Source organism: Amblyraja radiata, chromosome 28 (assembly GCF_010909765.2).
Source record: "Amblyraja radiata isolate CabotCenter1 chromosome 28, sAmbRad1.1.pri, whole genome shotgun sequence".
Taxonomy (NCBI): Eukaryota; Metazoa; Chordata; class Chondrichthyes; order Rajiformes; family Rajidae; genus Amblyraja; species Amblyraja radiata.
Window position 1 is genome coordinate 24,611,792 of NC_045983.1, and position 27,984 is coordinate 24,639,775.

Below are 27,984 nucleotides of genomic sequence, written 5' to 3' on the forward strand. Positions count from 1 at the left end.
TGTTTCTCCAATTTGCTTATGCTCTATAGTTAGGCTTGCATTCTCTGGAGTTTTAAAGACTGAGAGTGGAAGTTTTTGAAACTTCCCGAATGCTTGCAAAGCTTTACAGGTTAGATGCAGAGCCAATGTTTCTCAGGGCTGAAGAATTTAGAGCCAGAGGTCACAAACTAAAAATGAGAGGCTTGTTCAGGACTGAATTAATGAGGACGTTGTTCACATGGAAAGTTGTGATCCCTTGGAATTCTCTATCCTGGAGGGCTAGGAGGATTAGTTGTTGAGTTCATTGAAAACTAGAATGATTAGATTTCAGTACAGTTGGGGAATATGACATGGAAATGGCACTGCAGTGGCATTTTAGTGGTGGAACAGTGATGTAGCTGGTCGAGCTGTTGCCTCACAATGCCAGAGACCCGGGTTCAATCTTGACCTCGGATGCTGCCTGTGTGGGGTTTGCACGTTTGCCCGGTAACTGCGTGGGTTTTCTCCGGGTGCTTTGGTTTCCACCCACATCCCAAAGATAAGCAGGGGTTTCTGGGTTAATTGCCTTCTGCAAATTGGCCGTAATATGTAGAGAGGATGACAAAGTGGGATAATATAGAGCTAGTGTGAATGGGTGATCGATAGTTGGTGTGAACTTGGTGGATCAAGAGGCCTGTTTCCATGCTGTATCTCGAAAGTAAACTAAAGGTAGAAGATCAGCCATGATATTCGTATATAATGGAACAGGATGAAAGGACCAGATAGTTCATACTTGCCCCTATTTCATACATTCTTATGTTTATATGATTTGGTCACAGGGTGGATTTGTGGTCACAATATATGCAGAATGGGAAAAGTGACAGGAACTCTTCCCAAAGGTAGGCTCTTTTAATTAAAAACATAAAATGAGTTTCAATAAATTAAAAGCATGAATATATGTGTGATAATATTAATTTATTCAATTCAAGTTCACCTGAGGAGCTGAGATTAAAAATGTTAGTTCATCACTAATGTAACATGTTATCACTAGTGAATTTTCTCTCTACCTGTTGAAAAGCTCCTAGAATTTTTCTCGCTTCAAGATACACGGTCTCTCCACTCCAGTGTGGGTTCAGTTTCTTCAGCTCTCTCGCGATGCGATTATGCTCACGTAGAAACATTGTGTGAAAAGCCGTCAGTGCCAACTGTTCATTCACACGTACATCACCTGAGGTTGACAAACGTTATTTTAGTACAGTTAATGACAAAGGACAACAGATAGAAAAATACCCAGTAAACCAATTCCTGAGCAAGGATACTAGTGTGCAGAATACTCAGGATGTTCAAATCAAGTCAAGTTTATTGTCACATGCACAAGTACAATGAGGAACTGTTGTAAAGAAAGTCATAGGCATATAAACTCAGACCACACACAAGAACATCAATGACACCTAAATTCTACAAGGCAGTGAAATGCAGGAAAACAAGCCCATTAGTGCTATAAACAATAAGTCCATGGTAGTGCCAGAGCTGTTGTAGAAACAATGAATTGCAGATGCTGGTTTGCACTAAAGGACACAAAGTGCTGGAGTAGCTCAGCAGGTCTGGCAACATCTTTGGATCACATGGATAGGTGGCGTTTCAGGTCTGGATCCTTCTTTAAACTGATTGTAGTAATTTCCAGCTCTGAAAGTCATTAGATTCAGTGCTGAAAATCTACTGTCATTCAAGCGAATAGGAATTTTTATCACCATGGTGCATATGACAATAAACTAATCTGTATCTGAATTTCTGCATATCACTATCGTTACATTACATTGATATTTCTATCATCAGGTGGCTCTTGGAATTGCAGGAAACAACTGAATTCCATCTTGTGGAATCAAATGAGCTCTGATTTGTCCAAGAATTGACACTAACATGGCATTTCTTCAATCTAACTTGTGAAAGCAAGCTGCAACATTGCAATTAGTCCAATGGAAGTGAGGTCTGAGACTCAATATCAATCTTGTTATCAGTTTTGATTCCATAATTAACCATTCTTCACCACAACTAAAAGATCAATAAGACTGCCATAGCTTTTAATTTACTGAAAACGACCATGCCACACTCTTAAATCTCTATTCCTACAGCAACATTTCTTACTTTAACTATAGTTTTCTTAAATTCCTCTCAGATCTGTCACACCCAGACTATCCTTGATCGGACATTGCTAGCTTTACATTGCACTGAATGTCATTCCCTTATCATGTACTTATACACTGTACATGGCTTGATTGTAATCATGTATTGTCTTTCTACTGACTGGATGGCTTGCAACAAAAGCTTTTTACTGTACCTCGATACACGTGATAATAAACTAAACTGAAGTGAACAGAACTGACCTGAAAATTGTAGTAAAGAAAGCAAACTCAATGCTGCCATTTATTTCAAGAGGGCATGCATATAAAAACAGGGATGTAATGTTGAGGCTCTGGTAAGGTCGCATTTGGAATATTGTGAGCAATTTTGGGCTTCATATCTGAGGAAGGATGTGCTGGGTCTGGAGAGGGTCCAGAGGAGATTTACACGAATAATCCCAGGAATGAGTATGTTAACCTATGACGAGCGTTTGTTGACACTGGGCCTGTACTTGCTGGAGTTTAGAAGAATGAGGGGGACCTCATTGAAACTTACAGAATAGTGAAAGGCTTGGATCGAGTGGATGTGGAGAGGATATTTTCACTGGAGGGAGAGTCCAGGACAAGAGGTCATAGCCTCAGAATTAAAGGACGTTCTTTTAGGAAGGAGATGAGGAGAAATTCCTTTAGTCAGAGGGTGGCAAATCTGTGGATTATTTTGCCACAGAAAGCTGTGGAGGCCAAGTCAGTTGATATATTTAAGGTAGAGATAGATACATTCTTGATTAGTACAGGTGTCAGATATTTTAGGGAGAAGGCAGGAAAATGGGGTTAAGAGGGAGAGATAGATCAGCCATGGTGGAGTAGACTTGATGGGCCAAATAGCCTAATTCTACTCCTATTTCACAGGACATATGACCTTATGTGAAGTGGAGCTGATACTCACCAGCAATAAAACATGGAGTACCATTTGGACCGGAGGCACAGGCTTCCCCCATGATGCCACAAAGGTTACTTGAAATGGAGTTAAATGGTAGATGTTCGCGTCCATTGTCAGAGTATTCCTGGTTCACCTTCATCAGACCATCTTCACTGGTCAGGTTTCTGAGCTTGTTGGCCAGACAGTCGCTGCTGCCGTAGACTTCATTGACATCAATGTAACTGGTGAGGGAATTTATTTGCTGACGAGTGTTCACATCTCCAAAGATTGAGCCAAGTTGACCAGTGCCACAAGCAGGAGCTGATCGGAAGAAGGGCATGCATGTTTCATAATTTGTGAACTTGGGGTCGCCGGGAGGTATCTGCCAGGAAAGATTCAGAACACATTTAGAAAGAACTAATCTCAAATGGGAAAGTTAGCTGCTTAAACTTAGACTAGTTTGGGAATAAAATAGTTTTGTTTTAGTTCCGTCTCGTGGTTGCGTGGTAGAAATTCAACCACATGGCACCATCACTTTAAACACTGAGCCCCCCACAGATGAGCTCAATGTGCACATTTATTACAAGTGAGTACGGTGCTGCCTGTCATATTAGTAAATGGTAAACTATTTAACGTGGCTCTTCCCAAAACCTGAGGCAGGTGTTAGCTGGCTTATAATAGGCACTAATCTGTCCACCCGTCATTTCTGATGTAGCTCTTTACTTCTTTGGCTCGTAGTGGAGTTGATGTATCAGCTGGAGTGGACAGATTGATGATCCAGGAATTATTTTGTGCAATCCAGGGTGTAAAACCAAATCTCAAACATAACGCCAGAAAGAAAAGAGTGGACTCTCACCTTAATTGGAAAACAAGGATTTCTCTGAACACAAGAACGTTCACAGTCAATGCCACCACTGTAGGTTTGGATACTGCCAGACAAAGGGCTTAAACTCATATCATGATCCATCCACTGTCCCCACTGCATAAGTATATGACTGGAGTCTTCATCCGAAACCACATTCTCATTAGATACTTTCAATATTATGTTGGAGACCGTTCGGGCCTAGAGAAGATGTGGGAAAATCAATCATTGCGTGAAATCAAGACAAGGCTTATCTAACACGGGACCCTTTGTATGGATTGACTTCCAGTCCACTGATATTTACAAGCACAATGTAGACATTATCAGCCTGAAAACATTATTACTCAGAAAAGTAATGCTCTGGTAAAGATGCCCAGCGTGAGATGGAGCTTTTAATTCTGCTTCTCCATTGCGTTGAATCATAAATGAATGAAACCTGAAATGTTTCCATCTGAGGTCGTCAACTAAATAGCACAGTGCTGATTGTCTGCAGTTAGATATTGTGTTGATGATGTACAAAGAGAGCTTCACGGTATTCCAATCTGACTGGGATGTACTTGGTTCCATGCATGGACACTGTACTCACTCAGCCGCTTATCTGGCCCAGATTCCCAAGTGTTAGTCCATTTACCAGCAAATCAATACCATAGTGAATCTGATTCAATGTCAAAACTCAAAGCCTGGTGAAACTCAGTGGCTCAGCCAGCAAGTGTAGAGAAAGATGACATTACAGTCTGGACCATTCTTCAGGTTGTGTTTTGGTCAAGATTCCAGCTTCTGCAGTTTCTTGTGTCTCTGAATTTGCTTCTTTCTATCGAATGTGCAAATACTTACCAATGGCAGAGGATGTCCAGAAATTAGTTTCTTTGGAGTCCAACCCAAAGGAATTGAAATCCCATCCTCATAACGAGCAGGAAGCCAGCGGACAAGCGGAATGTTGGAGGATCCCTGACGCGGATACTTCCTGTAAAATGGGAAAATGGGGGGTTTTCATTCTGAATGCACTTAGCCTGACAATGTAAATCAATCTTAATCAAGCTCCCACTAGTGCCGGTACTGTTTTAGCTCAGCATTGACGGAAAGTGGAGAAGGATCTCAACCCAAAACGTAATTCATTCTCTCCAGAGATGCTGCCTGCCCCGCTGAGTTACTCGAAACATTTGTGTCTATCTTCGGTGTAAACCACCACTGCAGTTCCTTCCTACATGGAACATTTGAATGTCAGGCTCACAAATGATTGCTGAATTTTACTGCAGTACTTTTCCCTTCATTTAACTCAATAATTTACTGTTCTGTTACAAAATTTAAAACATTCACTGCCACCAGTGAAAATGCTATGAGCTTGGTGGGTTAATTGTCCTAGAAACTGAGGGGATAGGATGGGATATTGGGGAGAATAAAATGGGGTTACTGTGGAATTAGTGTAAATGGGTGTTTGATGGTCAATGTGGATTCTAGTGGAAGTGTCTGTTTCTATGTTGTGGGGTCATTTTCACTGGTGGTATGGTAAATAGACTGTTCCATAAGAAAGGTAACTGGGATCCTCTGGCTTAAGGGAGTTGAGTAGAGCGGATAGAGTAAGCAACTTCATGATCATTGGGGATGCATAGATCATCAATTGTATGTATTTCCACTTGCAAACACCACAAGCCAGCACGATGATACACCACAAATTAAATGTTCAGTTATTGGAAAATCACAGATTAAAATCTGTCTTTATCAGTGTTTGCAAACCACAAAATGCTGGAGTTACTCAGCGGGTCAGGCAGCATCGCTGGAGAAAAGGAATGGGTGACGTTTCGGGTCGAGACCCATCTTCAGACTGCAAAACGGACCCAATTGCTACCTGATTAACAGTTTTTGAAACAACACTGTGTGCAGTAACTCAGCGGGCCAGGCAGCACCTCTGGAGAATATGGATAAGTGACGTTTTGGGTCCAGACCCTTCTTCAGACACTTCTCCTATCCATGTTCTCCAGAGATGCTGCCTGACCTGCTGAGCAACTCCAACACCGGCATCCGCAGTTTATTGTTTCAACTGTTCTTGAAGTTTTTATACAAAGTCTGGAACATACTTACAGTTAAAAATACCGGAGAAAAAAAACATGTGCAATATGTGGGAAGACAAACATTTAATATTTACAGACACAGGCCTTTCTTCAGAAAAGAATAAGTGAGAAAGTTGTAGAGAAATTGGGGTAAGCATGATACATTTTCAAGGAATACTTTTGACAGGCAAGAGTTGCTTTTGAGGCTATATGGTTGACAGGGTAATTAGAGAACACAAACAAAAGAACCCACAAAAGCTGTGAAATGCACAGCTGCGGGAAATGTCCAGCAAGTTAGACATCCTAGTGGAGAGAGACAAATTCAGTCAATATTGCAAATGGATGATCTACAGCAGAAGTGACCAGTTCTGATATTCTGAGAGAGGGAGTTACTTGAAGTTGATGAACTCATTAAAGTTTGAAGAAGAAGGATCTGTAGAAGGGACTTCACCTATGAATGTTCTCAGGAGATGCTGCCTGACCTCCAGCACTTTGTGTCCTTTTATGCATTAATCAGCATCTGCAGTTCTTTGTTTCTGCTCGATTAACTCAGTATTGAATCCAGAATACTACAGTTTGCCTAGACAGAAGATGAGCTGCTGTTTCTCAATTTTACATTGGGCCAGAGTGAGCATGTGATGGAGAGTTAGTGACAGGCCACTGAAACATGTAATTACTTACTCAAAAGTATATATTCATAACACATACGCTCCAGGAGCAGAATTAGGCCATTCGGCTCATCAAGTCTACTCTGCCATTCAATCATGGCTGATCTATCTTTCCCTCTCAACTCCATTCTCCTGCCTTCTCCCCTTAACCCCTGACATCCATACTAATCAAGAATCTGTCAATCTCTGCCTTAAAAATATCCATTGACATGACCTCCACAGCCGTCTGTACGAGGTTTTGACATGATTCCTCAAACAAAATAGATTGAGTTTTCTCCTTGGTAAGTCCAGTTTATAAATGTTTATTGTTACAAAGATAAAATCTTTAAATCAATGACAATAAGTATCTGGCAGCCATCACCATTCCTTGGTGCCTCACCTGTTGTTGCATATGGAGGTGAAGGTCCTGTATCGGTTTAACCAACAGTCATCTTTGCACATTGGAGGCTGACGGCTGGCCTGACAGCCCGTGACGCGTGCAATGGTGTCCAGGTCCATCGGTGATAACGCATCTGCAGGATATAGATACCCCTCATGAGTCCTAATCAATGAAAGACTCACACCGGGTAAGCAACAATCCCACTTCCATTCACATCAGGATCAGTGGAATTTACAAAAGATCTTCCTAGCTGTCTGCTGGTAGATACAATGACTATCTCCCAGGCTTGACAGCGTAGCGCTGTCAATTCTTATCACTCATCATATTCTAAGAGTGGGGTGGACATTACACTTCCGCCTATAGATAGGCACAAAAAGTCGGAGTAACTCAGCGGGACAGGCAACATCTTTGAAGAGAAGGAATGGGTGACATTTTGGGTCGAGACCCTTCTTCAGACACTTCCGCCTCCCTTGAGCCAAACTAGCTGATTTAACCTCTGCCCCACTCATGTAGTCATATAGTGCACCTCAGCTTGCTGACTTGAAGCCTGGTGGCGGCATAATTTCACAAATTGGGAGGTAACCACACATAGTTTGCACGTTCTCCCTGTAAAGTTTCCTCCAATGTCTCGCGGGTTTTTTAGGTTAATCGGCCTCTGTAATTGCATCTAATATGTAGGGAGGGGATGAGAAAGTGGGATAATGTAGATCTAGTGGATGAAGAATGGTCAGCGTGGACTCGGTGAGCCGAAGGACCTCTTTCCATGCTGTATCTCTGATAGGGACCACTGGTAGAGCTGCTGCATCACCGTGCCAGAGACCTGGGTTTGATCCTGATGGGTTCTGCCTGCATGGAGTTTGCACGTTCTCCCTGTGACCTCGTGGGTTTCCTCCAGATGCTCTGGTTCCGTCCCACATCCTAAAGACATCTAGGTTTCTAGGTTAATTGAGCTCTGCAAATTGCCCCGAGAGTGCAAGGAGTGGAAAAAAAGTGACATTACAGTAAACCAGTGACAATGGCTGATTGACAGTCGTCGTGGACTTGGTGGGTTGAAGGGCCTGTTTCTGTGCTGTATCTCTAAAATAAAACTTGCACAGAGCCAACTTATCTAAGACAGAGGAAGGGTTTCAACCCAGAACGTCACCCATTCTTTTCTCCAGAGATGCTGCTTGACCCACTGACTTACTCCAGCATTTTGTGCCTACCTTCGGTGTAAACCAGCATCAGCAGTTACCAACAAGAAAGTCTAAGTGTTATCACAATCACTGCCTGCCCATGATTGGGTCATCGGCAGATGGTGAATCTACTGGATATTCCTCACCTGATTCTAAACTAACCTGATGCGTTGAGTGAGCGTTTATGAATTCGATGGACATGGTGTACGACCAGGCCCAGCGCAGTATTCATGTACTCCGCAGATTTTATGATAGCCCTGGTATTGGCGTATGGCTGTTTGAACATGCGTAGTAGGTCAACTGAACTTAGTGATTTTTTGCGCAGCCGCTCCTTATGCCTGTAGGTAGATAAAGTCAGATTACTTAGAGGTATTGTGTTCATAAATATAAATTGTGGCACAATACTTAAACATTTCCATTGAGCAGGCTCCTAAAGGTGGAGTTTAGTTTAGTTTAGTTTAGTTTAATTTAGCTTAGTTTAGTTGAGTTGAGTTTAGTTTAGTTCAGTTTAGTTTAGTTTAATTTAGTTTAGCGACACTGCGCGGAAACAGGCTCTTTGGCCCACCGAGTCTGTGCCAACCAACGATCCCCATATACTATCATACAAACTAGGGACAATTTATAATTTTACCAAAGCCAAATTAACCTACAAATCTGTACGTCTTTGGAATATGGGAGGAAACCAAAGTATCCGTGAAAAACTGAGGGGGTCACGGGGTGAATGTACAAACTCCCTACAGACAGCACCCAGAGTCAGAATCGAACCAGGGTCTCTGGCGCTGTAAGGCAGCAACTCTACCGCCGTGCCACCGTGCCGCCCAAGCACGTAGTTGCACTGTACGGTGCTATAATTGAACATGCACCCCGATGGTTAAATTACAGGGCAATTGAACTCAATGTACAGTTTTCTTTACAATATCATGCACTTGGGAAAGGAAGCTATCAATAGGTGGAGAGAGTTTGCATTGGACTGAGCAAAAATGTAAAGTTGAAGTACATGCTGAGGAATTGCAACATTTATTAACTTTTTGAAGAAAAAATAGCCAAGAACAATTACAAAAGGTGGATGTCTGTTAAACCTTGGTATTTTGTGGAATCTGAGCAGCCTTGTGAGCAGGTAACAGAAATGTAAAATGCATTTCCAGGAAGAATTTAGAAAGATAAATAGTTTGTTTTTAAAGGAATCATCACACAAGAGTCGCTCTTCCAGGGAGATGCTAAATGCATTTCGTTGTCTCTGTACTGTACACTGACAATGACAATTAAAATTGAATCTGAATCTGAATCTGAATCTGAAGAACTAGTAAGGATTAGTTTGCTAGCCTTATGGGGTAACATTGGATTTATTCCTGGGCTAAGTGGTGGATTAGGCAGAGGAGAGATTAAATATAATTTGTATATAATCTGCTATGTGGAAAAAAAGAATAATCCCATTTTCTTAAATGCTTTGACAGGGCAGATGCCAATAGGCTGTTTCTTATGGCAGACGGTTTTGAAACATTATTTGTGGATTTTAACGGTGGAGACTATTAGAAAAGCTATTTAACACTGAATTGAGAGCCAATCTAACTCAAAGTTTCTACCCTTCTAATCAGAGATACAAGGTAGCACAATGGTGTAGCTAATAGAGCTGTTGCCTCACATTCCTGGTTCAATCCTGATCTTCGGCGTTGTGCGTGTGAATGTTGCACGTTCTCTACCTGTGACCAATTGGGTTTCTTTTTTTTTCTTTTTTTTTTAAGTTTATTTGTTAGAAGTAAATACAATACAATGGTACAAAAATTACGTTAACATATTACATTCTCTGTACAACTTCCTTTTTTTATTTATTTTTTAATGAGAAAAGTAAGAAGAGAAAAAGGAAAAAGAGGTTGTAGATGGTGAAGGATAGACTAGTGAGCGTGAATGAAGAACAGATAAAGAAAATAGTGAAAAAAAGAAATAAGTGAAGAAGGAGAGCAGGAGGGAGTTTATTCAATCGCCACAAGGAGATTAATTTTTAATATTCTGAATCGTCTTTCACCCATACCTGCAACTTTTACTTTTCATGATACTATGGCACCACATGAATCCAAGACCAATTGGGTTTCTTCTGGGTTTTCCAGTTTCCTCCCATATTGCAGAAATGTGTAGATTGGTAGCTTAACTGATCAATATAATTTGTTGCTCGTGACTAGATAAGCGTTAAAATCCAGCGAGAGAATTAGTAAATGGTGTTTAATGGTTGGCATGGATTATTGTGCTGTGAGTCTGGTTCTGTGCCCAATGATAGGTTTCAACACACACCAAAATAAATCAAATGACTTGTGAACAGAACTAGAAAGTTAATTTTCATGTGGAAATTCAGCCATCGCTATATTAAATGGAGAAAATGTTTTTGAATGATTATTTAGCATACAGTGCAATCACAATCTCAGGAGTCAACTCTATGCAAATCTTCAGGCTCTTTGAGAGTGGAGTTTCCAACAACATTGTACTGTATCATATCAATGAGTATCTTAGTAGGTTTTTAGTTGAACAATTGCAAAACTAATCTGTCTTCATCAATTGGATTGTGATATCTATTCACTTGCAGGCATTCAATGCTGAGCCCTTCATAAACAGTACAGTATGACAACATTATGGAGACAAATAACCTACAAGTCTCTGGTTGCCCGATAAGCTCTGTCCACCGTTTCAATGGCTTCGTTTAAAGCAGCATGTACAAACTGACTCCCTAGGTGTTCTTGAACATCTAGAATAGAAACACATCAATTGTCAATAATTCAGGAAGGCCAAGCAACTTCAATTAGGAATTGACTTTACTTTGACACAGATGAAATACATCGTACAGGTCAAGAGGTACAATCGATCAAATAATTCAGTAACGTGATGAGTATATGGTATTCTTGTGGTAAAGAGGACTAACTGGCTTATAATGTTGAGCAAGCACGAAATGCTGGAGTAGCTCAGCAGGTCAAGCATCATCTGTCAAGGAATGGCCAGGCAACGTATCAGGTTGGGACTCTTCTTCATGAGTTCATAAGTTCATAACTCATTGGAGCAGAATTAGGCCATTCAACCCATCGAGTCCACTCCACCATTCAGTGCAGGCTGAGTAAAAATGTAAAGGTGAAATAGGGTGTGGGGAAATGTGTCATTATCCACCCCAGAGGAGCCACAACCCTGTAGATTGTGTATCCACTCTCGCCACAGATGCTGCCTGAGCCTCAAAGTTACTCCAGCATTTTACGTTTTGTTCAACATTTCGGCATCTGCAGTTCCTCATGTGTTTTTCTGGTTTTTAATGTTCTCTTTATAAGTTATAAAATGTGACAAAGGCACTCGGGGTCAAGTGCCACTTCTCAAAACATATATCTCAGGTCGGGTGACAGATACAAGATGCAGGAATAGATAGTGGCCTTGTCATTTTCTATCCATATGGAATGTCAAATAGCTGTCTTTCTGATGTGACAGATTACAAGGTGCTGCCTGAAAATATCCAGCTGCTTAGTAAATCAATCATTTTGTTGGTAAAGGCTGCTGCTCTCCTATGGAAATGAATTCCGATTGCTAAAAGCCATATTTAGCTCCAAGCCTCCAGAGTGAACTCTAAAATCCCACACCTAGGGCAGCACAGTGGTCCTGCAGGTAGTGCAGATTTTTCAATGTTCCAGTGACCTGGATCGACCTGAAACATCACCCATTCCTTCTCTCCAGAGATGCTGCCTGGCCCGCTGAGTTACTCCAGCATTTTGTGTCTACCTTCTATTTAAACCAGTATCTGCAATTCTTTCCAACTCAATCATATTGAATTAGTTTTTTAAATCTTCAAAGAGCAACTCGCTGCAAATAATTTTATTTTGTCTACAACATTGAGCAAAATTGTGCATATTGCTTACTGCTTGATTTTAAGTCGTTTTTCATTGTCATTCACAAAATCCTTTCTTTCTGTTTGCCTGACTATATCATCCTGTATTGGAAGGAACTCCAGATGCTGAAAATAGACACAAAATGTGGGAATAACTCAGCGAGACAGACAACATCACTGAAAAAGGGTCTCAACCTGAAACGTCACCTATTCCTTCTCTCCAATGGTGCAGCCTGTCCCACTGAGTTACTCCAGCATTTTGTGTATATCATCCTGTTTCATGACGAAATTCAACTATTCTGTTTTCTATAATACTAGTGGATATCATATGATATAATGTCAGCCCTAATACTTAAGGTCATAAGGTCATAAGGAATAGGAATAGAAATAGGCCATTCAGCCCATCATGTCTACTCCACCATTCAATCATGGCTGACCTCCTAACCCCATTCTTCTGCCTTCTCCCCATAACCTCTGACACCTACAAGTTAGAAATAACAGGGTGCGGGTTGCCAACTCAATGATAAAGCGAGAGCCATTTGGGAAGTCCAGCTCCATGCTTCCCTTTGTACAGGATTAATGAAAGTGCTTTGGATTGTTGAGCTCTGTGGCTGCTCCTCAGTAAAAGTATATAAGGCAAATCCCGAGAGTGAGACTGACTCTCTTACCTGGATCAGCTTCATTTGCGTGAAACAGGGACAGTCCAGCAACGACCATCACAAGTAACCATGTGGCTGCCATTCTGAAAGAAACATATCCACTATGTTAGGCAGAAGACTGAGAAGTTAAAGGCACATTAAAGTTAGGAGAATTCAACAGGAACCATCACAGACAAGGACATCTACACATGTGCACATTCAGGCAGACACCTACAGAATAACACTGTGACTTAAACTCATGTGCACGGTGACAGGCACATGCCCACACATGTACTAATGCAATGTATAGAGTGCTACCTTTCATTTTTAGATTTTCATCTCCAGAAATAGAAACTGAACATACTGATTTTATCTAATGACCACGTCTTAAACATATTTTTAGTAATGGAGGTCGACAAGGAGCTGACGGTAATGAATTATTGACGATATGGCCAGAGAACTGAACTGATAAATGGTATGAACCAGCAACCATATTCTAATACTGCCTATTGCTCGGAATTGGCTATGAGATGTAATGGTGAGTCTATCAGTGCTGTCACAATGGAGGAAGGTTGTCAGCTTCTTGCGATGGGACAGCAGAATTAATATATAGAAATCCAAACATAGTTGTTAGTGATTCTCTGCTCTTCCCTGCTCTGCACTGTGCCAGCTATTTCAACATAATCGGCTCCCTCCTTCAACAACGGAATGTATTAAAAAGCTTAAAATAAAATAAAAATTCTGGTGGTTATCGGTATTTCACAATGACATATTTATCTTGAACTTCTGCATATTTCTGTATTTTTCTTTCTTACTGTGTGAATGTTTAAAACTATTTCGCCTAGATACACCCAGGTTATCTGCAGATATCACACAGGTTGCTCCATCCCCGGGCATAGCTTCCAGTCCAATGGTGGAACTGAGCCAAGTTACACAAAGTTACCAAAGTTGCAAGCTCGCTATATCGTCAGATGAAGTGGAAACAAATAACCAATCCCATGGAATGGAATGAGAGAAACAAGCTGTTTCAAATCAGTCAGACATCCATTAGCAGTGATAGGCTTTATACATTGTGCTGGGGGGCAGGAACACTCTGATATCAAAGATATTAAGTCCGCCCCAGTGCCACCTTTGCAAGTAGAGCCCTGGCTGTACTGGTACTGTACTGACCTGCACTGTGCTTGGCCAAGTCACACTGAATAGCCGGGAGTGTTGTACCCAGTGGCACACTTAGGCGAATTTTCAGGCGACTGCCGTCGACCGGCAAGTTGCTGGCAGTCGCCTGAAAAGCTGGCGACAGGAACGGCGACTGTCAGTGGAACACACACACACACACATACACACATTGCTTCCTTCACCAGCCCGTTATGCAGGCGGGGGACAGGGCAAGCGGGGGGGAAACGCTGTCTGAGTGAAATTCACACGGTGCAAAGCTAATGTGATACAGACACACATCGCGATGAACAGGAAGGTATGTGCTGTAATTAAGACGGTGAAAGCACAGTGTACAGGAAGGGTCACATAAGTCCTTTAAAAGAGGGGGGGGGAGAGGGGGAGAAGGGGAGAGAAGGGGGGAAGAAGTGGGAGAAGGGGGGAGAAGGAGTGGAGACAACTTTTAAGAAGCCAGAGATACACGGCTGTGAAGCCCGGCGGACATAAACATTATCGGTCGATTATCCTTGGTTCTGAAAACTACTACTTACGATTTTTTTCCCCAATGAGCCAATGAAATTCACCGGTCAGCACCGGCTACAACCTACGAGAACCTTCGACCTTCTGGCAACCCACTCGTACCTCCTGGTGACCCACCTATGGCACGATAATTCTCGCCACTCTCCATGGCGGCTTAATTGTGGTCACCGCTAATTTTTCAACATGTTGAAAAATTCACGGCGACCATAATGAGGCCGCGACTAGTACCCAGAATGTAGGAACTTGTCACGATCATGAAGGCGACTCCCCGGCAACCACCCGTGAACATGTGCCGACCATGTGGCGAACGCAGAGTCTCCTGCAATCGCCTAAAAAGTCGCCTAAGTGGGACAGGCCCATAGCCCAGTGTCAACACTCGAAGAAATAAGGGGAAGCCAGTCAAATCTCTCAAGGCCCTGAAGAATTTGCCCCATTGCTTCAAAAACAATTTGCTCCATCGGTTCCTTCTATTCCTGTGCTTTTGTCTATTAGAAATCATTTTTGTTCTCGCCGTTGCCCTGCTGGCATGGAAACATGTAGAAACGAGGAACTGCAGATGCTGGTTTACACAAAAGGACACAGAGTGCTGGAGTAACTGAGTGGATCAAGCTGCATCTCTGGCGAACATGAATAGGTGATGTTTTGGGTTTGGACCCTTCTTCCTGACCTGAAATGTCACCTATCCATGTTCTCTTGAGATGCTGCTTGACCTGCTGAGTTATTCCAGCACTTTGTGGTGTTTTGCATGGTAACTTCATTTGCTCAGTTCCAATGATTGTTCCCTTTCTCAATATTTCTTGAGAACATCTGAACATTTCATTAATTTGGCTTCCAGTTTCCAGCCTACTCTCAATTTTACCAGGTCCATATCTAACTCCTTCTTTCTTGAATATCTCTAATTCCATCTCAGGTGATAGCTTAATGACTAATATCCATTATAAATCCACTGATTCCCCACATCTGATTTTGTTACAAAGTCTTCCACCATCCTTCCTGTAATGAGCCAATTCCATTATTTCGGCTTCTCCACCTCCACTGTATCTGTTCTGATGTGACACTTCCCACACCAACCCTTTCAAATGTATTCCTTTTTCCTTGACAGAGGTCACCTCTCTACCATAGTAGTTGCGTTTCTCATTCACGTTGCACCTATTTTCCGCTCTGTGCTGTCATCCCCTCTCTTTCTGAGCAGAATAAGGACAGAGATCATCCATGTTCCCCAGATTTTAACATGCACCAATGCACTAGAGCAATTTAAAACAGACAACACTCCTGTGATTCCCTGGTTGACTCTTCCATTTCCACCAATCAATCTCATTCTCAGATGTGATTGAGAAGGAGGCAAAAGAGGAGGACGAGTTACGCTACTAACTAGGGAAACTGCCATAACAACAGTCGGAGAGGATGTACTGCATTTGGTGCTTATGGTCCCTTACATGATGAAGAAAAAACATAGACTGTGATTTTTTTAGCAGAACAAGCTTCAGTCTGCATGAACTTGGTCTGACATATTTATTCTTCATTTTACAGTGCCCTATGGTCGGTAATACAACCATGCTTTTATTCTTCTTATTTAGCAAATTATCGGTCTTCGTTGCTGCATTCCCTTTTATCCAATGTCCTTCAACCTTTCTAACAAGTGGGTTCTTATCAAGTGGGTTCTTATCTGCCTTTAGGAAGTCACATTAAATAAATATTAACATATTTCTCTCATTCATTCTCTCAGTTATTTAATCAAAACCTCTATCAAGTTAGTTTGATGCTGGAATAAGGTATTCATCCCTTCATTATTCCTGCACCATTTAATGCTGCACTTATACCTCCGTTCCATTGCCCTGCACTAACCTCACATCCCATCCCTCTCTTAATAATTAACAAACCTATCAATCTTTATCTTAGGCGTAATCCGCAAATGAGCTTTCACAGCCCTCTGGAGTAGAAAATTCCCAATAATCATTACTTCCTGGGTAAAACAAAATCTTTTAATCTCTTTCATCAATCATCAAACCCTTCGTTTTGAGACGGAAATCTCAAACAGCACAGCCAGGAGAAACATAAACTCATCATATCACTTCTCACACCTTATAACAATATTGTGCATTGTCTTGAAGAAATTCATGCTGGTTCTCTAATCAAGCCACACACTCAAGTAACTTCTTATTCTCTGCCTCAAAGCCTCTATATAAATAATCTCAGGCTGAACAAGATAGTCCAAATAGAATGAAGTAGGTAACAAAAAGAATTAAAACACAAAAAAAGACAAATAGTGCTAGAGGAACTCAGTGTGTCAGGCAGCATCTCTGGTGAACATGGACAGGTGATGTTTGGGGTCGGGACCCTTTGTTAAGACTGAGTTTATCCAGAGATGCTGCCTGACCCACTGAGTTACTCCAGCACTTTGTGTATTTATTTTGTAAATTACTGTCTGCAGTTCCTTGCATCTAAATGAAAACACAAAAATCACTCCTATAGACTCAAGAAAGATCATACAGTAATATATTATAGGCAAGTTCAGACGTTCAAAATGGGCTGCAGAAAAGAAACACAATGCCAGCAACCAACTAGAAAAATAAAAAATAATTTCATGATGATAACAATAAAGCAGAGAAGAAAAATACTAAACACAAATGGCCTGGCACTGGGATTGAGCAGAAATTATGCGATATTTTTTGATTGCTTCTCCAAATATTCATAAGAATTCATGAGGAATATCCTCCACAAGCAGATCAACGGCAACTGACACTCACCTCAGGACCTTCAACTCCCAATGATTCAATGCTTTAGAAAATCAGCCTTAAAAATGGTAAAATATTTGCATAAAATGTTGACCCTTTTCCTGTTTGACTGGATTCTAATAAATATAGAATCTATAAAGTTAATGAGAAGTGACGTCATTGATGTTGCGGAATGAGGATATTTATATTCTAGGAAGGTCCATTGTTTTGTAAATAGTCATTTAACATATAGATTGCCAGAAGTATGCATAATGTTCATTGACACTTCCAATTTCACAACCTATCTCCTGTCACCTCAGGGCTAAAAATGTAACTATTTTAATATTATTGGGATTGTTGGGTCCCAGGGTATGGCTTTACTGGTTATCTTATTGTTATCTTAGCTGTGCCTCTAGTTGCAGCTGTTTGGCTGTCAACTGCCACCGAAATACTGATTTTAATTTCTATTGAGGGTGCTGGAAGCAGTAGTGAGTTAGCCTAAACTCCATTTTCCACAATGCTTTGACTGGTGGGTTGAACTCAATTTTATTTCTGCAGGAATGTTGTTGGAGTTCTTCTGAGAATGAAAGACACAGAACAGGCCTGGAGCTAACAGGTTGGGGACAGTAACTCTTCTGGAGATGCGGTTCCTCTACTCTCTGACCCAATAATCGAAACATGTGAAGGCAAGTAGCATTTGGAGACCTACGCCTTATGAGTCACTGTGGAAATTTTGAAAAGCAATTGGCATCTAGGTCGGGGAAGTCCTTGCCATTTTTCCAAAAACCTCAGCTAGTTTCTCAAAGATTCTGAGGCTGAATGAAAATCCCTCCGTTCTCATAGAAACGTAGAATATAGGTACAGGAGGAGGCCATTTGGCCCTTCCAGCCTGCACCGCCATTCACTGTGATCATGACTTATCATCCACAATCTGTAACCTGTGCCTGCCTTCTTCCCCTATCCCTTGATTCCGCTAGCCCAGAAAGCTCTATCTAACTCTTTTAAATTCATCCAGTAAATTGACCTCTACTGCCTTCTGAGGCAAAGAATTCCACAAATTCACAACTCTCTGGGTGAAAATGTTTTTTCTCATCTCAGTTTTTCATGGCCTCCCCTTCATTATTGGACTGTGGCCCCTAGTACTGGACTCCCCCAACATTTGGGAACATTTTTCCTGTATCTAGCTTGTCCAATCCTTTTATAATTTTCTTGACTGATAAGAGCCCCTCTCATTCTTCTAAATTCCAGTGAAAACCAGCCCAGTCTTTCCATTCTTTACTCTTATGACAGTCCCGCCATCCTGGGGATTAACCTCGTGAACCTACGCTGCACTGCCTCAATAGCAAGGATGTCCTTCCTCAAATTAGGAGACCAAAACTGCACACAATACTCCAGAGTGGTCTCACCAGGGCCCTGTACAACTGCAGAAGGAAGGACCTCTTTACTCCTATACTCAAATCTTCTCGTTATGAGGGCCAACATGCCATTTCTCCTGTGACAAATCTATCTTATTTGTTTGTAAGAGTTTTTAAAAGTCTTCATGCATGGATCAGTCAAGAACGTACATGGAGTCTGTCCATTACCCTGCACAGACGCTGTCTGATCTGCTGAGCCCCTCCAGCTGTTTGAATTTTGCTCAAGGACAACGCTGAGTCAGAATATTGAGAATTAAATCACACAGTGCCATCTGCTGACAAGAACTTGCTGCGGGATAGCATTTCTGTGCAGTGCTGAGCAGTCAGAGGTGCTGACTGATTAACCTTTTGGAGAAAGTAACTAAGTGTGTCGACAGGAGCAGTGCAGTTGAAGACTAAACACAAAGTGCTGGAGCAGCTCAGTGTTTCAGGCAGCTTCCATGGAGGGAATGCATAGATGACCATTCTTCAGAGTCTGAAGGAGGTCCCGACCCAAAAGATCGCCTATTCATTCCCTGCACGAATGCTGCCTAACCCATTGAATTACTCCAGCACTTTGCATTTTGTTCAAGATTCCAGCACCTGCAATTTCTTGTGCTGCAGTTGTAGTCTATCTGAATGTTTTTTTTAAACGTTTTTTGACAAGATTCCAGATGAGAGATTTGTCCAAAAGCTAAGAGCCTCAGGAACATTTTGGCAAGTTTAATCTGAAAAAAATGTCTTGGTGACAGGAGGCAGAGGATGATGGTCAAGTGGGATCCACAATTGAAAGCCTGTGACCAGTGATGTCTGTAGGGATTGCCACTGGTCCCCTGTTATTTGTTATGTACATTAATGATCTGAATGTAAATACAGAAGGCATCGATTGTAAGTGAAGATTGGTGACGTTGTATCTCATGATGTGAATAATCTTAAATCACTGATACTCATCAGTGGTAAATTGGTCAGGGAATGATAGATTGAATTTAATCCTGAAAACTGTAAGTGTGACGATAACTGAAAATCTTTTGGAAGGCTAAGAATGTTAGAAAGCACTGAGGAATATAACGAGCTTGGTGTACAAATAAAATGGTCCAGAAGGTGGCAGCACAGGTAGATAGAAACATAGAAAATAGGTGCAGGATTAGGCCATTCGGCCCTTCGAGCCTGCACCGCCATTCAATATGATCATGGTTGATCATCCAACTCAGTATCCTGTACCTGCCTTCTCTCCATACCCCCTGATCGCTTTAGCCACAAGGGCCACATCTAACTCCCTCTTAAATATAGCCAATGAACTGGCCTCAACTACATTCTGTGGCAGAGAATTCCAGAGATTCACCACTCTCTGTGTGAAAAATGTTTTCCTCATCTCGGTCCTAAAAGATTTCCCCCTTATCCTTAAACTGTGACCCTTTGTTCTGGACTTCCCCGGGAACAATCTTCCTGCATCTAGCCTCAACTACATTCTGTGGCAGAGAATTCCAGAGATTCACCACTCTCTGTGTGAAAAATGTTTTCCCTTGTTCTGGACTTCCCCGGGAACAATCTTCCTGCATCTAGCCTGCGCAACACCTTAAGAATTTTGTAAGTTTCTATAAGATCCCCCCTCAATCTTCTAAGATAAGGTGATAAGTAGGTATTGGTTCATAGAAACAAAGAACTGACGATGCTGGTTAATACACAAAAGGACACAAAGTGCTGGAATAACTCAGCAGGCAGGCAGCATCTCTGGAGAGAAGGGTGACGCTTTGGGTCAAGTCCCTTCATCAGAACTATTATTGTCACATGTATTGAGGTGCAGTGAAAGATTTTTGTTTGCGTGTTAAATCATTAAGTAAATCGGATAGAGCTTTTCATGAGTACAATTAGACCACACACAAGTACAACAGGAAGTGAAAAGAGAAGAATACCAGAGTACATGGGCTGCTTGCCTTCATTAGCCAAGACAGAGAGGGAGTAGATAGGTCATGTCCAATATGTAAAAACTATAGTTCGGCTGCAGCTGGATTAATGTATGTAGGTCTGTTGACACTCTTTATGAAGGCCATGATTGCATTAGAGAGAGTACAGATGAGATTTACGAGCTTTCATCAGTCTGAAGAAGTGTCCAACCTGACATTTCATTTGTCCATTTCCCTCCACAGATGCTTGTGGTCCCGACCACGGGGGGAAATGGAGGAGGACTGACCAAACTTTGTGATGAATGCTGTGGTGGATGTTTGTGTTAAATTTTTATTGCGTATTGTGTGTTTTTGTTTATTGTACCGCTGCTGGCAAATTCATTTCACTGCACTTTATGTGCAAGTGATGAATAAAACGTGACTTGAATTGACTCTCTGACCTGTTGAGTTCCTCCAGCAAACAAATTTTTGCGAAGACTCACGCAGTCTTTTTTGTCTTCACCAGGAAGTTGCCTGGAATGGAGTTTTTCACCAATGTGGAGTGACACGAGAGATTGAATTTGTTATCTTTGGAAGGGGGTTAGGAGGAAGAGATAGATCAGCCATGATTGAATGGCAGAGTAGACTTGATGTGCCAAATGGGCTAATTCTGCTCCTATCACTATTGATCTTATGATCTTATGAAACATTGCAGGGAAATTTTAATTCACCTTACTCAGTAAGTTTTGAGAGCTGCACGTTTGGAACCTGATACCAGAGACCAGAGGAAACGGTTTATGAATACATGGCATGGGTAAAAGTACCAGGGAAAACGGTGAACTATCAATCTCATTTAGATTATGTATTGTGGGATCACCAGGTGTGGTGACTGTTGTACGGGATAATTCAAGTGAAAACATTTAACGTGGTGGACTTATTTAATTGAAAAATAGATGTGAAAATAAGATGGTGTTTCAAAAAATGAGGCTGTTTCCTCAGGACGTGACTCTGAAAATGCAAACAGGGAATAGGTCTGCCATGTGTCAGCTAAGTTGGTATCTCTAGTGGATTCACAGATCATCTTGGACTAAAAGACAAACATTCTTCCCATGAATGTCATGGGAGCTACCTGGCTTCAGAACCTCCATGAAGGATGGCCGGGACTGCCAAGTCCCGAAAAAGGTATTTGGCAGTAAAGATGGCGTCTTCTGTTGCCTTATGCCCCTGTCCGACTTAGGAAATCTGAACGGAAACCTCTAGAGACTTTGCGGCCCACCCAAGGTTTCCGTGCGGTTCCCGGAGGTTGCAGGTGGTTGCCGGAGGTTGCAGGTAGTGGAAGCAGGTAGGGAGACTGATTAAAAACCTCCGGGAACCTCCGGGAACCGCACGGAAACTTTGGGTGGGGCGCAAAGTCTCCAGAGGTTTCCGTTCAGGTTTCCGAAGTGGGACAGGGGCATTAGACTCCAGGCTTAAGATCGTGGAACAAACTGTAGTGCAACACACACAGTAGGATGAATAATTGGGAGTTGGAAATGGGAAGGTTATACACTATAACAGCACATCCAAGGGAGGTAATAAGGGCAGTACGTAAAGCCATCCTGATAATGGCAACAAACCACTAAATACATGTGTATTAATGCTGTAATAATTCAGTCTCTCGAAGATCCACTCTTGCATTGAGATACCTTAAGCATTTCCCATTGAGATGAGACAAAATAGATTCAGGCATCTTTGCAGGAAGGAGTTTCTGAGTCATGAGGAAGGTTGCCAGTAAGGACAGAGAAGCCAAGGTAGACAAAAGTGCTGGAGAAACTCAGCGGGTGCAGCAGCATCTATGGAGCGAAGGAAAGGACAGAGAAACCAGTTGCCTATCAGGGTCATGGGGTATCTGTTCCTGTTGCACAGTATTTAGGGTGCTACTCCAGTTAAATCTATGGTCATTGATGGTCCCTTGGATGTGGATGATGAAGGAATTGAAAATAATAATAACATTGAAAGCTCATAGTAGACTTAATTTTTATTTCTTGGTGTTTTCATGATGTAATTGTTAATTGCCAATTAACAAGAAGGGTCCCGAAACATACAAGATACAAGATACAAGATAGATTTATTCATCACATGTGCCAGATGGCACAGTGAAATGAAATTCCCATACAGCCATACAATAAAAAAGGGACACAACACACTATAGGGTTTAACATAAAACATCCCCACACAGCTGAATCAAAGTTTCCCGCTGTGTGGGAAGGCACCAAAGTCAGTCTCTTCCTCCATTGTTCCCCGTGGTCAGGGCCTCCCCAAGCCCTCCGCAGTTGCTGCTACGGGCGGCCCGATGTTCAGGACCGCTCGCCGGGGTGTTGTAAGTCTGACGTTGGGGCTGCGGGACGTCCTCAGCGGCGTGGACACCAGAGTCGGCCCCCTCCTACCGGAGTCGGCGGCTTCCAAAGTCCGCAGGCCGTGCCGGGTGGAGACTGCTGCTGTAGACCCTCTGCAAGGCGCCCCAGGACTCCACGATGACGGTCAGCGCCGCCCGCGTTGGAAGCTCTCCGCACCAGAGCTCCACGATGTTGGAGCAACGGCTCGACGCTCCGGAGCTCCAAACGGCGACCCAGGTAGGCATCGCCCGCTCCGCGGTGACTCCAGCGCTGCGCCGCCGCTGTAGCAGCCCTGGTCCGGTTCCCGGTCCCCGGCAGGAAAGGCCGCTCCGATCCAGCTGGTAGGCCGCGAGGTGGGGGGCGAGGACGCGACTCGGAGAAATAGTCGCGTCCCCGCCAGGAAGAGACTGGGAAACGGTTTCCCCCTTACCCTGCTCCCCTCCCCCCTCCCCCACATAGAAAAGTAAAGGTTTCCCCCCAAAACAGACTTTGGACTAACTGAAAATTAAAAAAAAGATAGAAATAACAGACAGGCTGTAGGTAGAGGCTGCTGCCAGTGCAGCGCCCCTAGAGGAGAAACATCCCTTATTAATTCCTTCTGTGCCTGACTCACTGAGTTACTCCAACCTTTGTGTTTTGCTCCAGATTCCAGCATCTACAGTGACTTGTGTCTCAAAACTTGAATGGCTAGGGAAGGTTCTCGACCTGAAACGCCACCCATTCCTTCTCTCCAGAGATGCTGCCTGTCCTGCTGAGTTACTCCAGCATTTTGTGTCTATTATTAGTTAAATCATGGACAATAGGCAATAGACAATAGACAATAGACAATAGGTGCAGGAGTAGGCCATTCAGCCCTTCGAGCCAGCATCGCCATTGAATGTGAACATCGCTGATCATCCACAATCAGTACCCCGTTCCTGCCATCTCCCCATATTCTCTGACTCCTCGATCTTTAAGAGCCCTATCTAGCTCTCTCTTGAAAATATCCAGAGAACCGGCCTCCACTGCCCTCTGAGGCAGAGAATTCCACACTCACAATTCTCTGTGTGAAAAAGTGCTTCCTCATCTCTGTTCTAAATGGCTTACCCCTTATCTTAAACTGTGGCCCCTGGATCTAGACTCCCCCAACATCGGGAACATGTTTCCTGCCTCTAGCGTGTTGAAACCCTTAATAATTTTATATGTTTCAATAAGATTCCATCTCATCCTTCTAAATTCCAGAGTATTCAAGCACAGCCATTGCATTCTCTTAGCATATGACAGTCCCGCCATCCCGGGAATTAACCTTGTGAACCTACGCTGCACTCCCTCAATAGCAAGAATGTCCTTCCTCAAATTGGGAGACCAAACCTGCACACAATACTCCAGGTGTGGTCTTACTAGGGACATGTACAACTGCAGCAGGACCTCTTTGCTGCTATACTCAACTCCCCTTGTTATGAAGGCCAACATGCCATTTGCTTTCTTCACCGCCAGCTGTACCTGCATGCAAACTTTCATTGACTGAGGAACAAGGACCCCCAGATCCCGTTGTACTTCCCTTTTTCTCAACTTGACACTACAAAAGTGGAAAACTTCAAATTTATCCACATTAAACTGCAACTACCATGCATCTGCCCACTCACCCAACCTGTCCAAGTCACCCTGCATTCTCATAGCATCCTCCTCACAGTTCACACTGCAGCCCAGCTTTGTGTCATCTGCAAATTTGCTAATGTTACTTTGAATTCCTTCAACTAAATCATTGATGCATATTGTAAGTAGCTGCGGTCCTAGCACCAAGCCTTGAGGTACCCTGCCTGCCATTCTGAAAGGGACTCGTTAATCCCTACTCTTTGTTTCCTGTCTGCCAACCAATTTTCTATCCATGTCAGCACTCTACCCCCAATACCATGTGCCCTAATTTTGCCCACTAATCTCCTATGTGGGACCTTATCAAATGCTTTCTGAAAGTCCAGGTACACTACATCCACTGGCACTCCCTTGTCCAGTTTCCTAGTTACATCCTCAAATAATTCCAGAAGATTAGTCAAGCACGATTTCTCCTTCGTAAATCCATGCTGACTCGGACTGATCCTGTTACTGCTATCCAAATGTGCCGCTATTTCATCTTTTATGATTGACTCCAACATCTTCCCCACCACCAACGTCATACTAACTGGTCTATAATTCCCTGTTTCTCTCTCCCACCTTTCTTAAAAAGTGGGATAACATTAGCTACCCTCCAATCCACAGGAACTGATCCTGAATCAATAGAACATTGGAAAATGAGCAACTATGCATCCACGATTTCTAGATAAACTTCCTTAAGTACCCTGGAATGCAGACCATCAGGCCCAGGGGATTTATCGTCCTTCTGTCCCATCAGTCTACCCAACAGCATTTCATGCCTAATGTGGATTTCCTTCAGTTCCTCAGTCACCACAGATCCTCTGGCCACTAGTACATCAGGATGATTGTTTGTGTCCTCCTTAGTGAAGATGGATCCAAAGTACTTGTTCAACTCAATTGCCATTTCCTTATTCCACATAATAAATTCACCTTTTTCAGTCTTTAAGGGTCCCTTAGATGTTAACTAATTATTTCCTCTTCACATACCTAAAGAAGCTTTGAATATCCTCCTTTATATTCTTGGCTAGCTTACCTTCGTACCTCATCTTTTCTCCCCGTATTGACTTTTTAATTATCTTCAGTTGCTTTTTAAACATTACTCAATCCCCTGGCCTCCCACTCATCTTTGCTATGTTGTACTACTTCTCTTTTATTTTTATACTGTCCTTGACTTCCCTTGTCAGCCACGGTCGCCCCTTACTCCCTTTGGAATCTTTCTTCCTCTTTGGAATGAACTGACTAACTGAGACAATGACAATAAATTTGAATACAATACAATACAATACAATACAATCCTGCACCTTCTGTGTTATTCCCAGAAATACCTGCCATTGTTGTTAAACTGTCATCCCTGCTAGGGTATCTTTCCAGTCAACTTTGGCCAGTTCCTCCTTCATGGCTCCATAGTCCCCTTCGTTCAACTGAAATACTAACACCTCCGATTTACCCTTCTCCCTCTCAAATTGTAGATTAAAACTTATCATATTATGGCCATTACCTCCTAATGGTGCTACAGACAGCTACATTATTTAGTTGTGAATGTTGTAAATGTAACTGGACTGTGCTTCAGCGAATATAATCACCACAACCTTTATTGATGGAACAACTGTAGATGTTGGATTTCGGGCACTACTCTGAGGAAATTCCAATGTGTTGCATAGAGGTTAAGGTGACTGCACTCCAAACAGCACAGCTCTCATTCTTTGTGCTAGCATTCTTTGACTTTAGCTGATGGAGAGTTTTCCCTGTGATTTCTATTTACCTCAAAGTTATAAGGACAGCTTGATGCCACACTCTGTGAATGATCATTAATAGTAAGATTAAACGAGAACTTACCAGTTTGAAGTTTGGTCTTTATTTTATGAGGAGTAACGTTGAGGGATTACGTGAAGACCCCGCCAGCACGCATGCGCATCAATCTTCAAAGCAGCGGTGTGAAATCACAGATAACAGTAGTTGATCTAAACATAATAAGATAAGAGAACTAGAATACCAGTTGACCTTTATGATGGAGGGTTGGGCGTGGGGGGCACGTAATCCCACAACGTTACTCATAAAATAAAGATCAAACTTCAAACTGGTAAGTTCTCGTTTAATCTTACTATTTTACTTCGGAGTCACGTGAGTGACTACGTGAAGGTTTCAAAGCTCTGTGATTTCATGCCGTGGAAATTAGTCCATGCATCACACACTGCATCAGTGACCAATGATGAGTGAACATTAATAATGCATTCAGACATGACACAGATATAGACATGTTGATGCTATTAATGAACAAATAATGATAATAGTAACCTCCCTCAACCAGGAGGAACTATGAACAGAACCTAACATAGAGTTGGCAAATACCCCCGATCTGGCAGTGGGTTAGTACTAAATGTTTGGAAAGATTGCTTGTTTGACCATCCTGCAGCCGCTAGGATGTGGTCCCGCAAACTTCCATAACCCTGCTGCTGAGGTTGTTGCAGCCCTGGTGGAGTGAGACTTGAAATGTCAGTGTTCACCCCTGTATAAGCCAGACCTGGAGATGGTCTGTAGTGATACCTTCTTATGAGGCTATATGTAACTAACAACATTGCTAGTTCAGAGTCTCTAAGGCTCTTAGTGACCTTAACATTCTGGTGTAGATGTGTGACCACACACAACCGAAGGTCCATGGGATATGCAAACAAATCTAGCTTAAGACCTGATGCCCCTGGTCTATTCTGCTTGACTAAGTCATAAGCATAAGTGTTATTCAGCCTGTAGATATAATCATCCTGTCCAGTCACCGTTTATGCAATGACTGGACCCGTTGCGCTGCACTCACTGCTATGAGCATAACCACTTGTAAGTGAGTTTGACCAAGGACAGGGATGTAGCTGGAGCCCACCGGCGAAGCGACGTGCACAATGTTAACATCCCATATCTCTGCGTACCTAGGCCTGGGAGGTTTCGAGTTGAAGATACCCTTCATATCTAGATCTCAGAGGGTGAGACCCGACAGAGTGGATTCTGCTCCCCGCAGCCAATATGATGAGAAGGCACTTTAGGCATAGTAAATGGCACTTTTAACTTAATGATTGTGAAACCCCCATATGAGCCTGAACTTCAAGACGTCAGTCATCCGTGCTGAATTATATGTAATATAAGCATAAAACAAAAACCTCCCATCTCCTTATGAGGAAATACTGTTATTTTGGTGCTATCCCTGCGATCTGCAGTGAGCACGTCCATGGTTTGGTTTAACAACCCGAGCTGCAGGAACGGTCTTCTCAGACTCTGTAAGTCAATGAATTGATTATATCATGCTGAGGATGGTTTCCCACGTCATGGTTAAACTAGCAAATTTTGTGTCTAGAAATAACCATATAAGGTTCTATTATCATTCCCGACATCAGCGGGAACCATGGCTTTATAAGCCAGGCAGGCACTATGAAAATGCCTGAGGCGGGAACTTGCTGAATTTTTTGCAAGACCCGTCTGATGAGGCAAAATGGAGGAAGACATAAAAGAACATTCCTCCCCAGTATAGCGAGAATGCACCCATCGCCACTGATATGCCACATATTTTTTGCAACTGGTGATTGAGCCTGGATGCAAACATCTCGATCTTTTAGTGTTCCATCGAGCCACAATGTAATTAAATACTTTGTGATCCAACACCCATACTGTGTAGTCATTGATTTTACATGATGATACACCAGTCTCAAATGAGG

The 27,984-nt window shown here is 42.5% G+C and overlaps 1 protein-coding gene across 3 annotated transcripts in view; it reads right to left on the bottom strand.

Annotated features, from left to right (window-relative positions):
- Positions 1-27,984, bottom strand: part of LOC116989006 (eosinophil peroxidase-like) — a 69,849-nt gene that overhangs the window by 12,174 nt on the left and 29,691 nt on the right. The window contains exons 2-10 of one of the 3 annotated variants that reach the window (XM_033046119.1): positions 27,111-27,112; positions 12,648-12,721; positions 10,770-10,863; positions 8,292-8,467; positions 6,955-7,087; positions 4,694-4,823; positions 3,854-4,060; positions 3,025-3,379; positions 1,026-1,186 (exon numbers count right to left, since the gene is read on the bottom strand). In XM_033046119.1, the coding sequence (XP_032902010.1) occupies positions 1,026-1,186; positions 3,025-3,379; positions 3,854-4,060; positions 4,694-4,823; positions 6,955-7,087; positions 8,292-8,467; positions 10,770-10,863; positions 12,648-12,720 (1,329 nt within the window). In that variant the 5' untranslated portion in view covers position 12,721; positions 27,111-27,112. Of the gene's footprint in view, positions 1-1,025; positions 1,187-3,024; positions 3,380-3,853; positions 4,061-4,693; positions 4,824-6,954; positions 7,088-8,291; positions 8,468-10,769; positions 10,864-12,647; positions 12,722-17,056; positions 17,122-27,110; positions 27,113-27,984 lie in introns of those variants that run through there. The other 2 variants (XM_033046118.1, XM_033046117.1) reach the window with 2 other exon arrangements.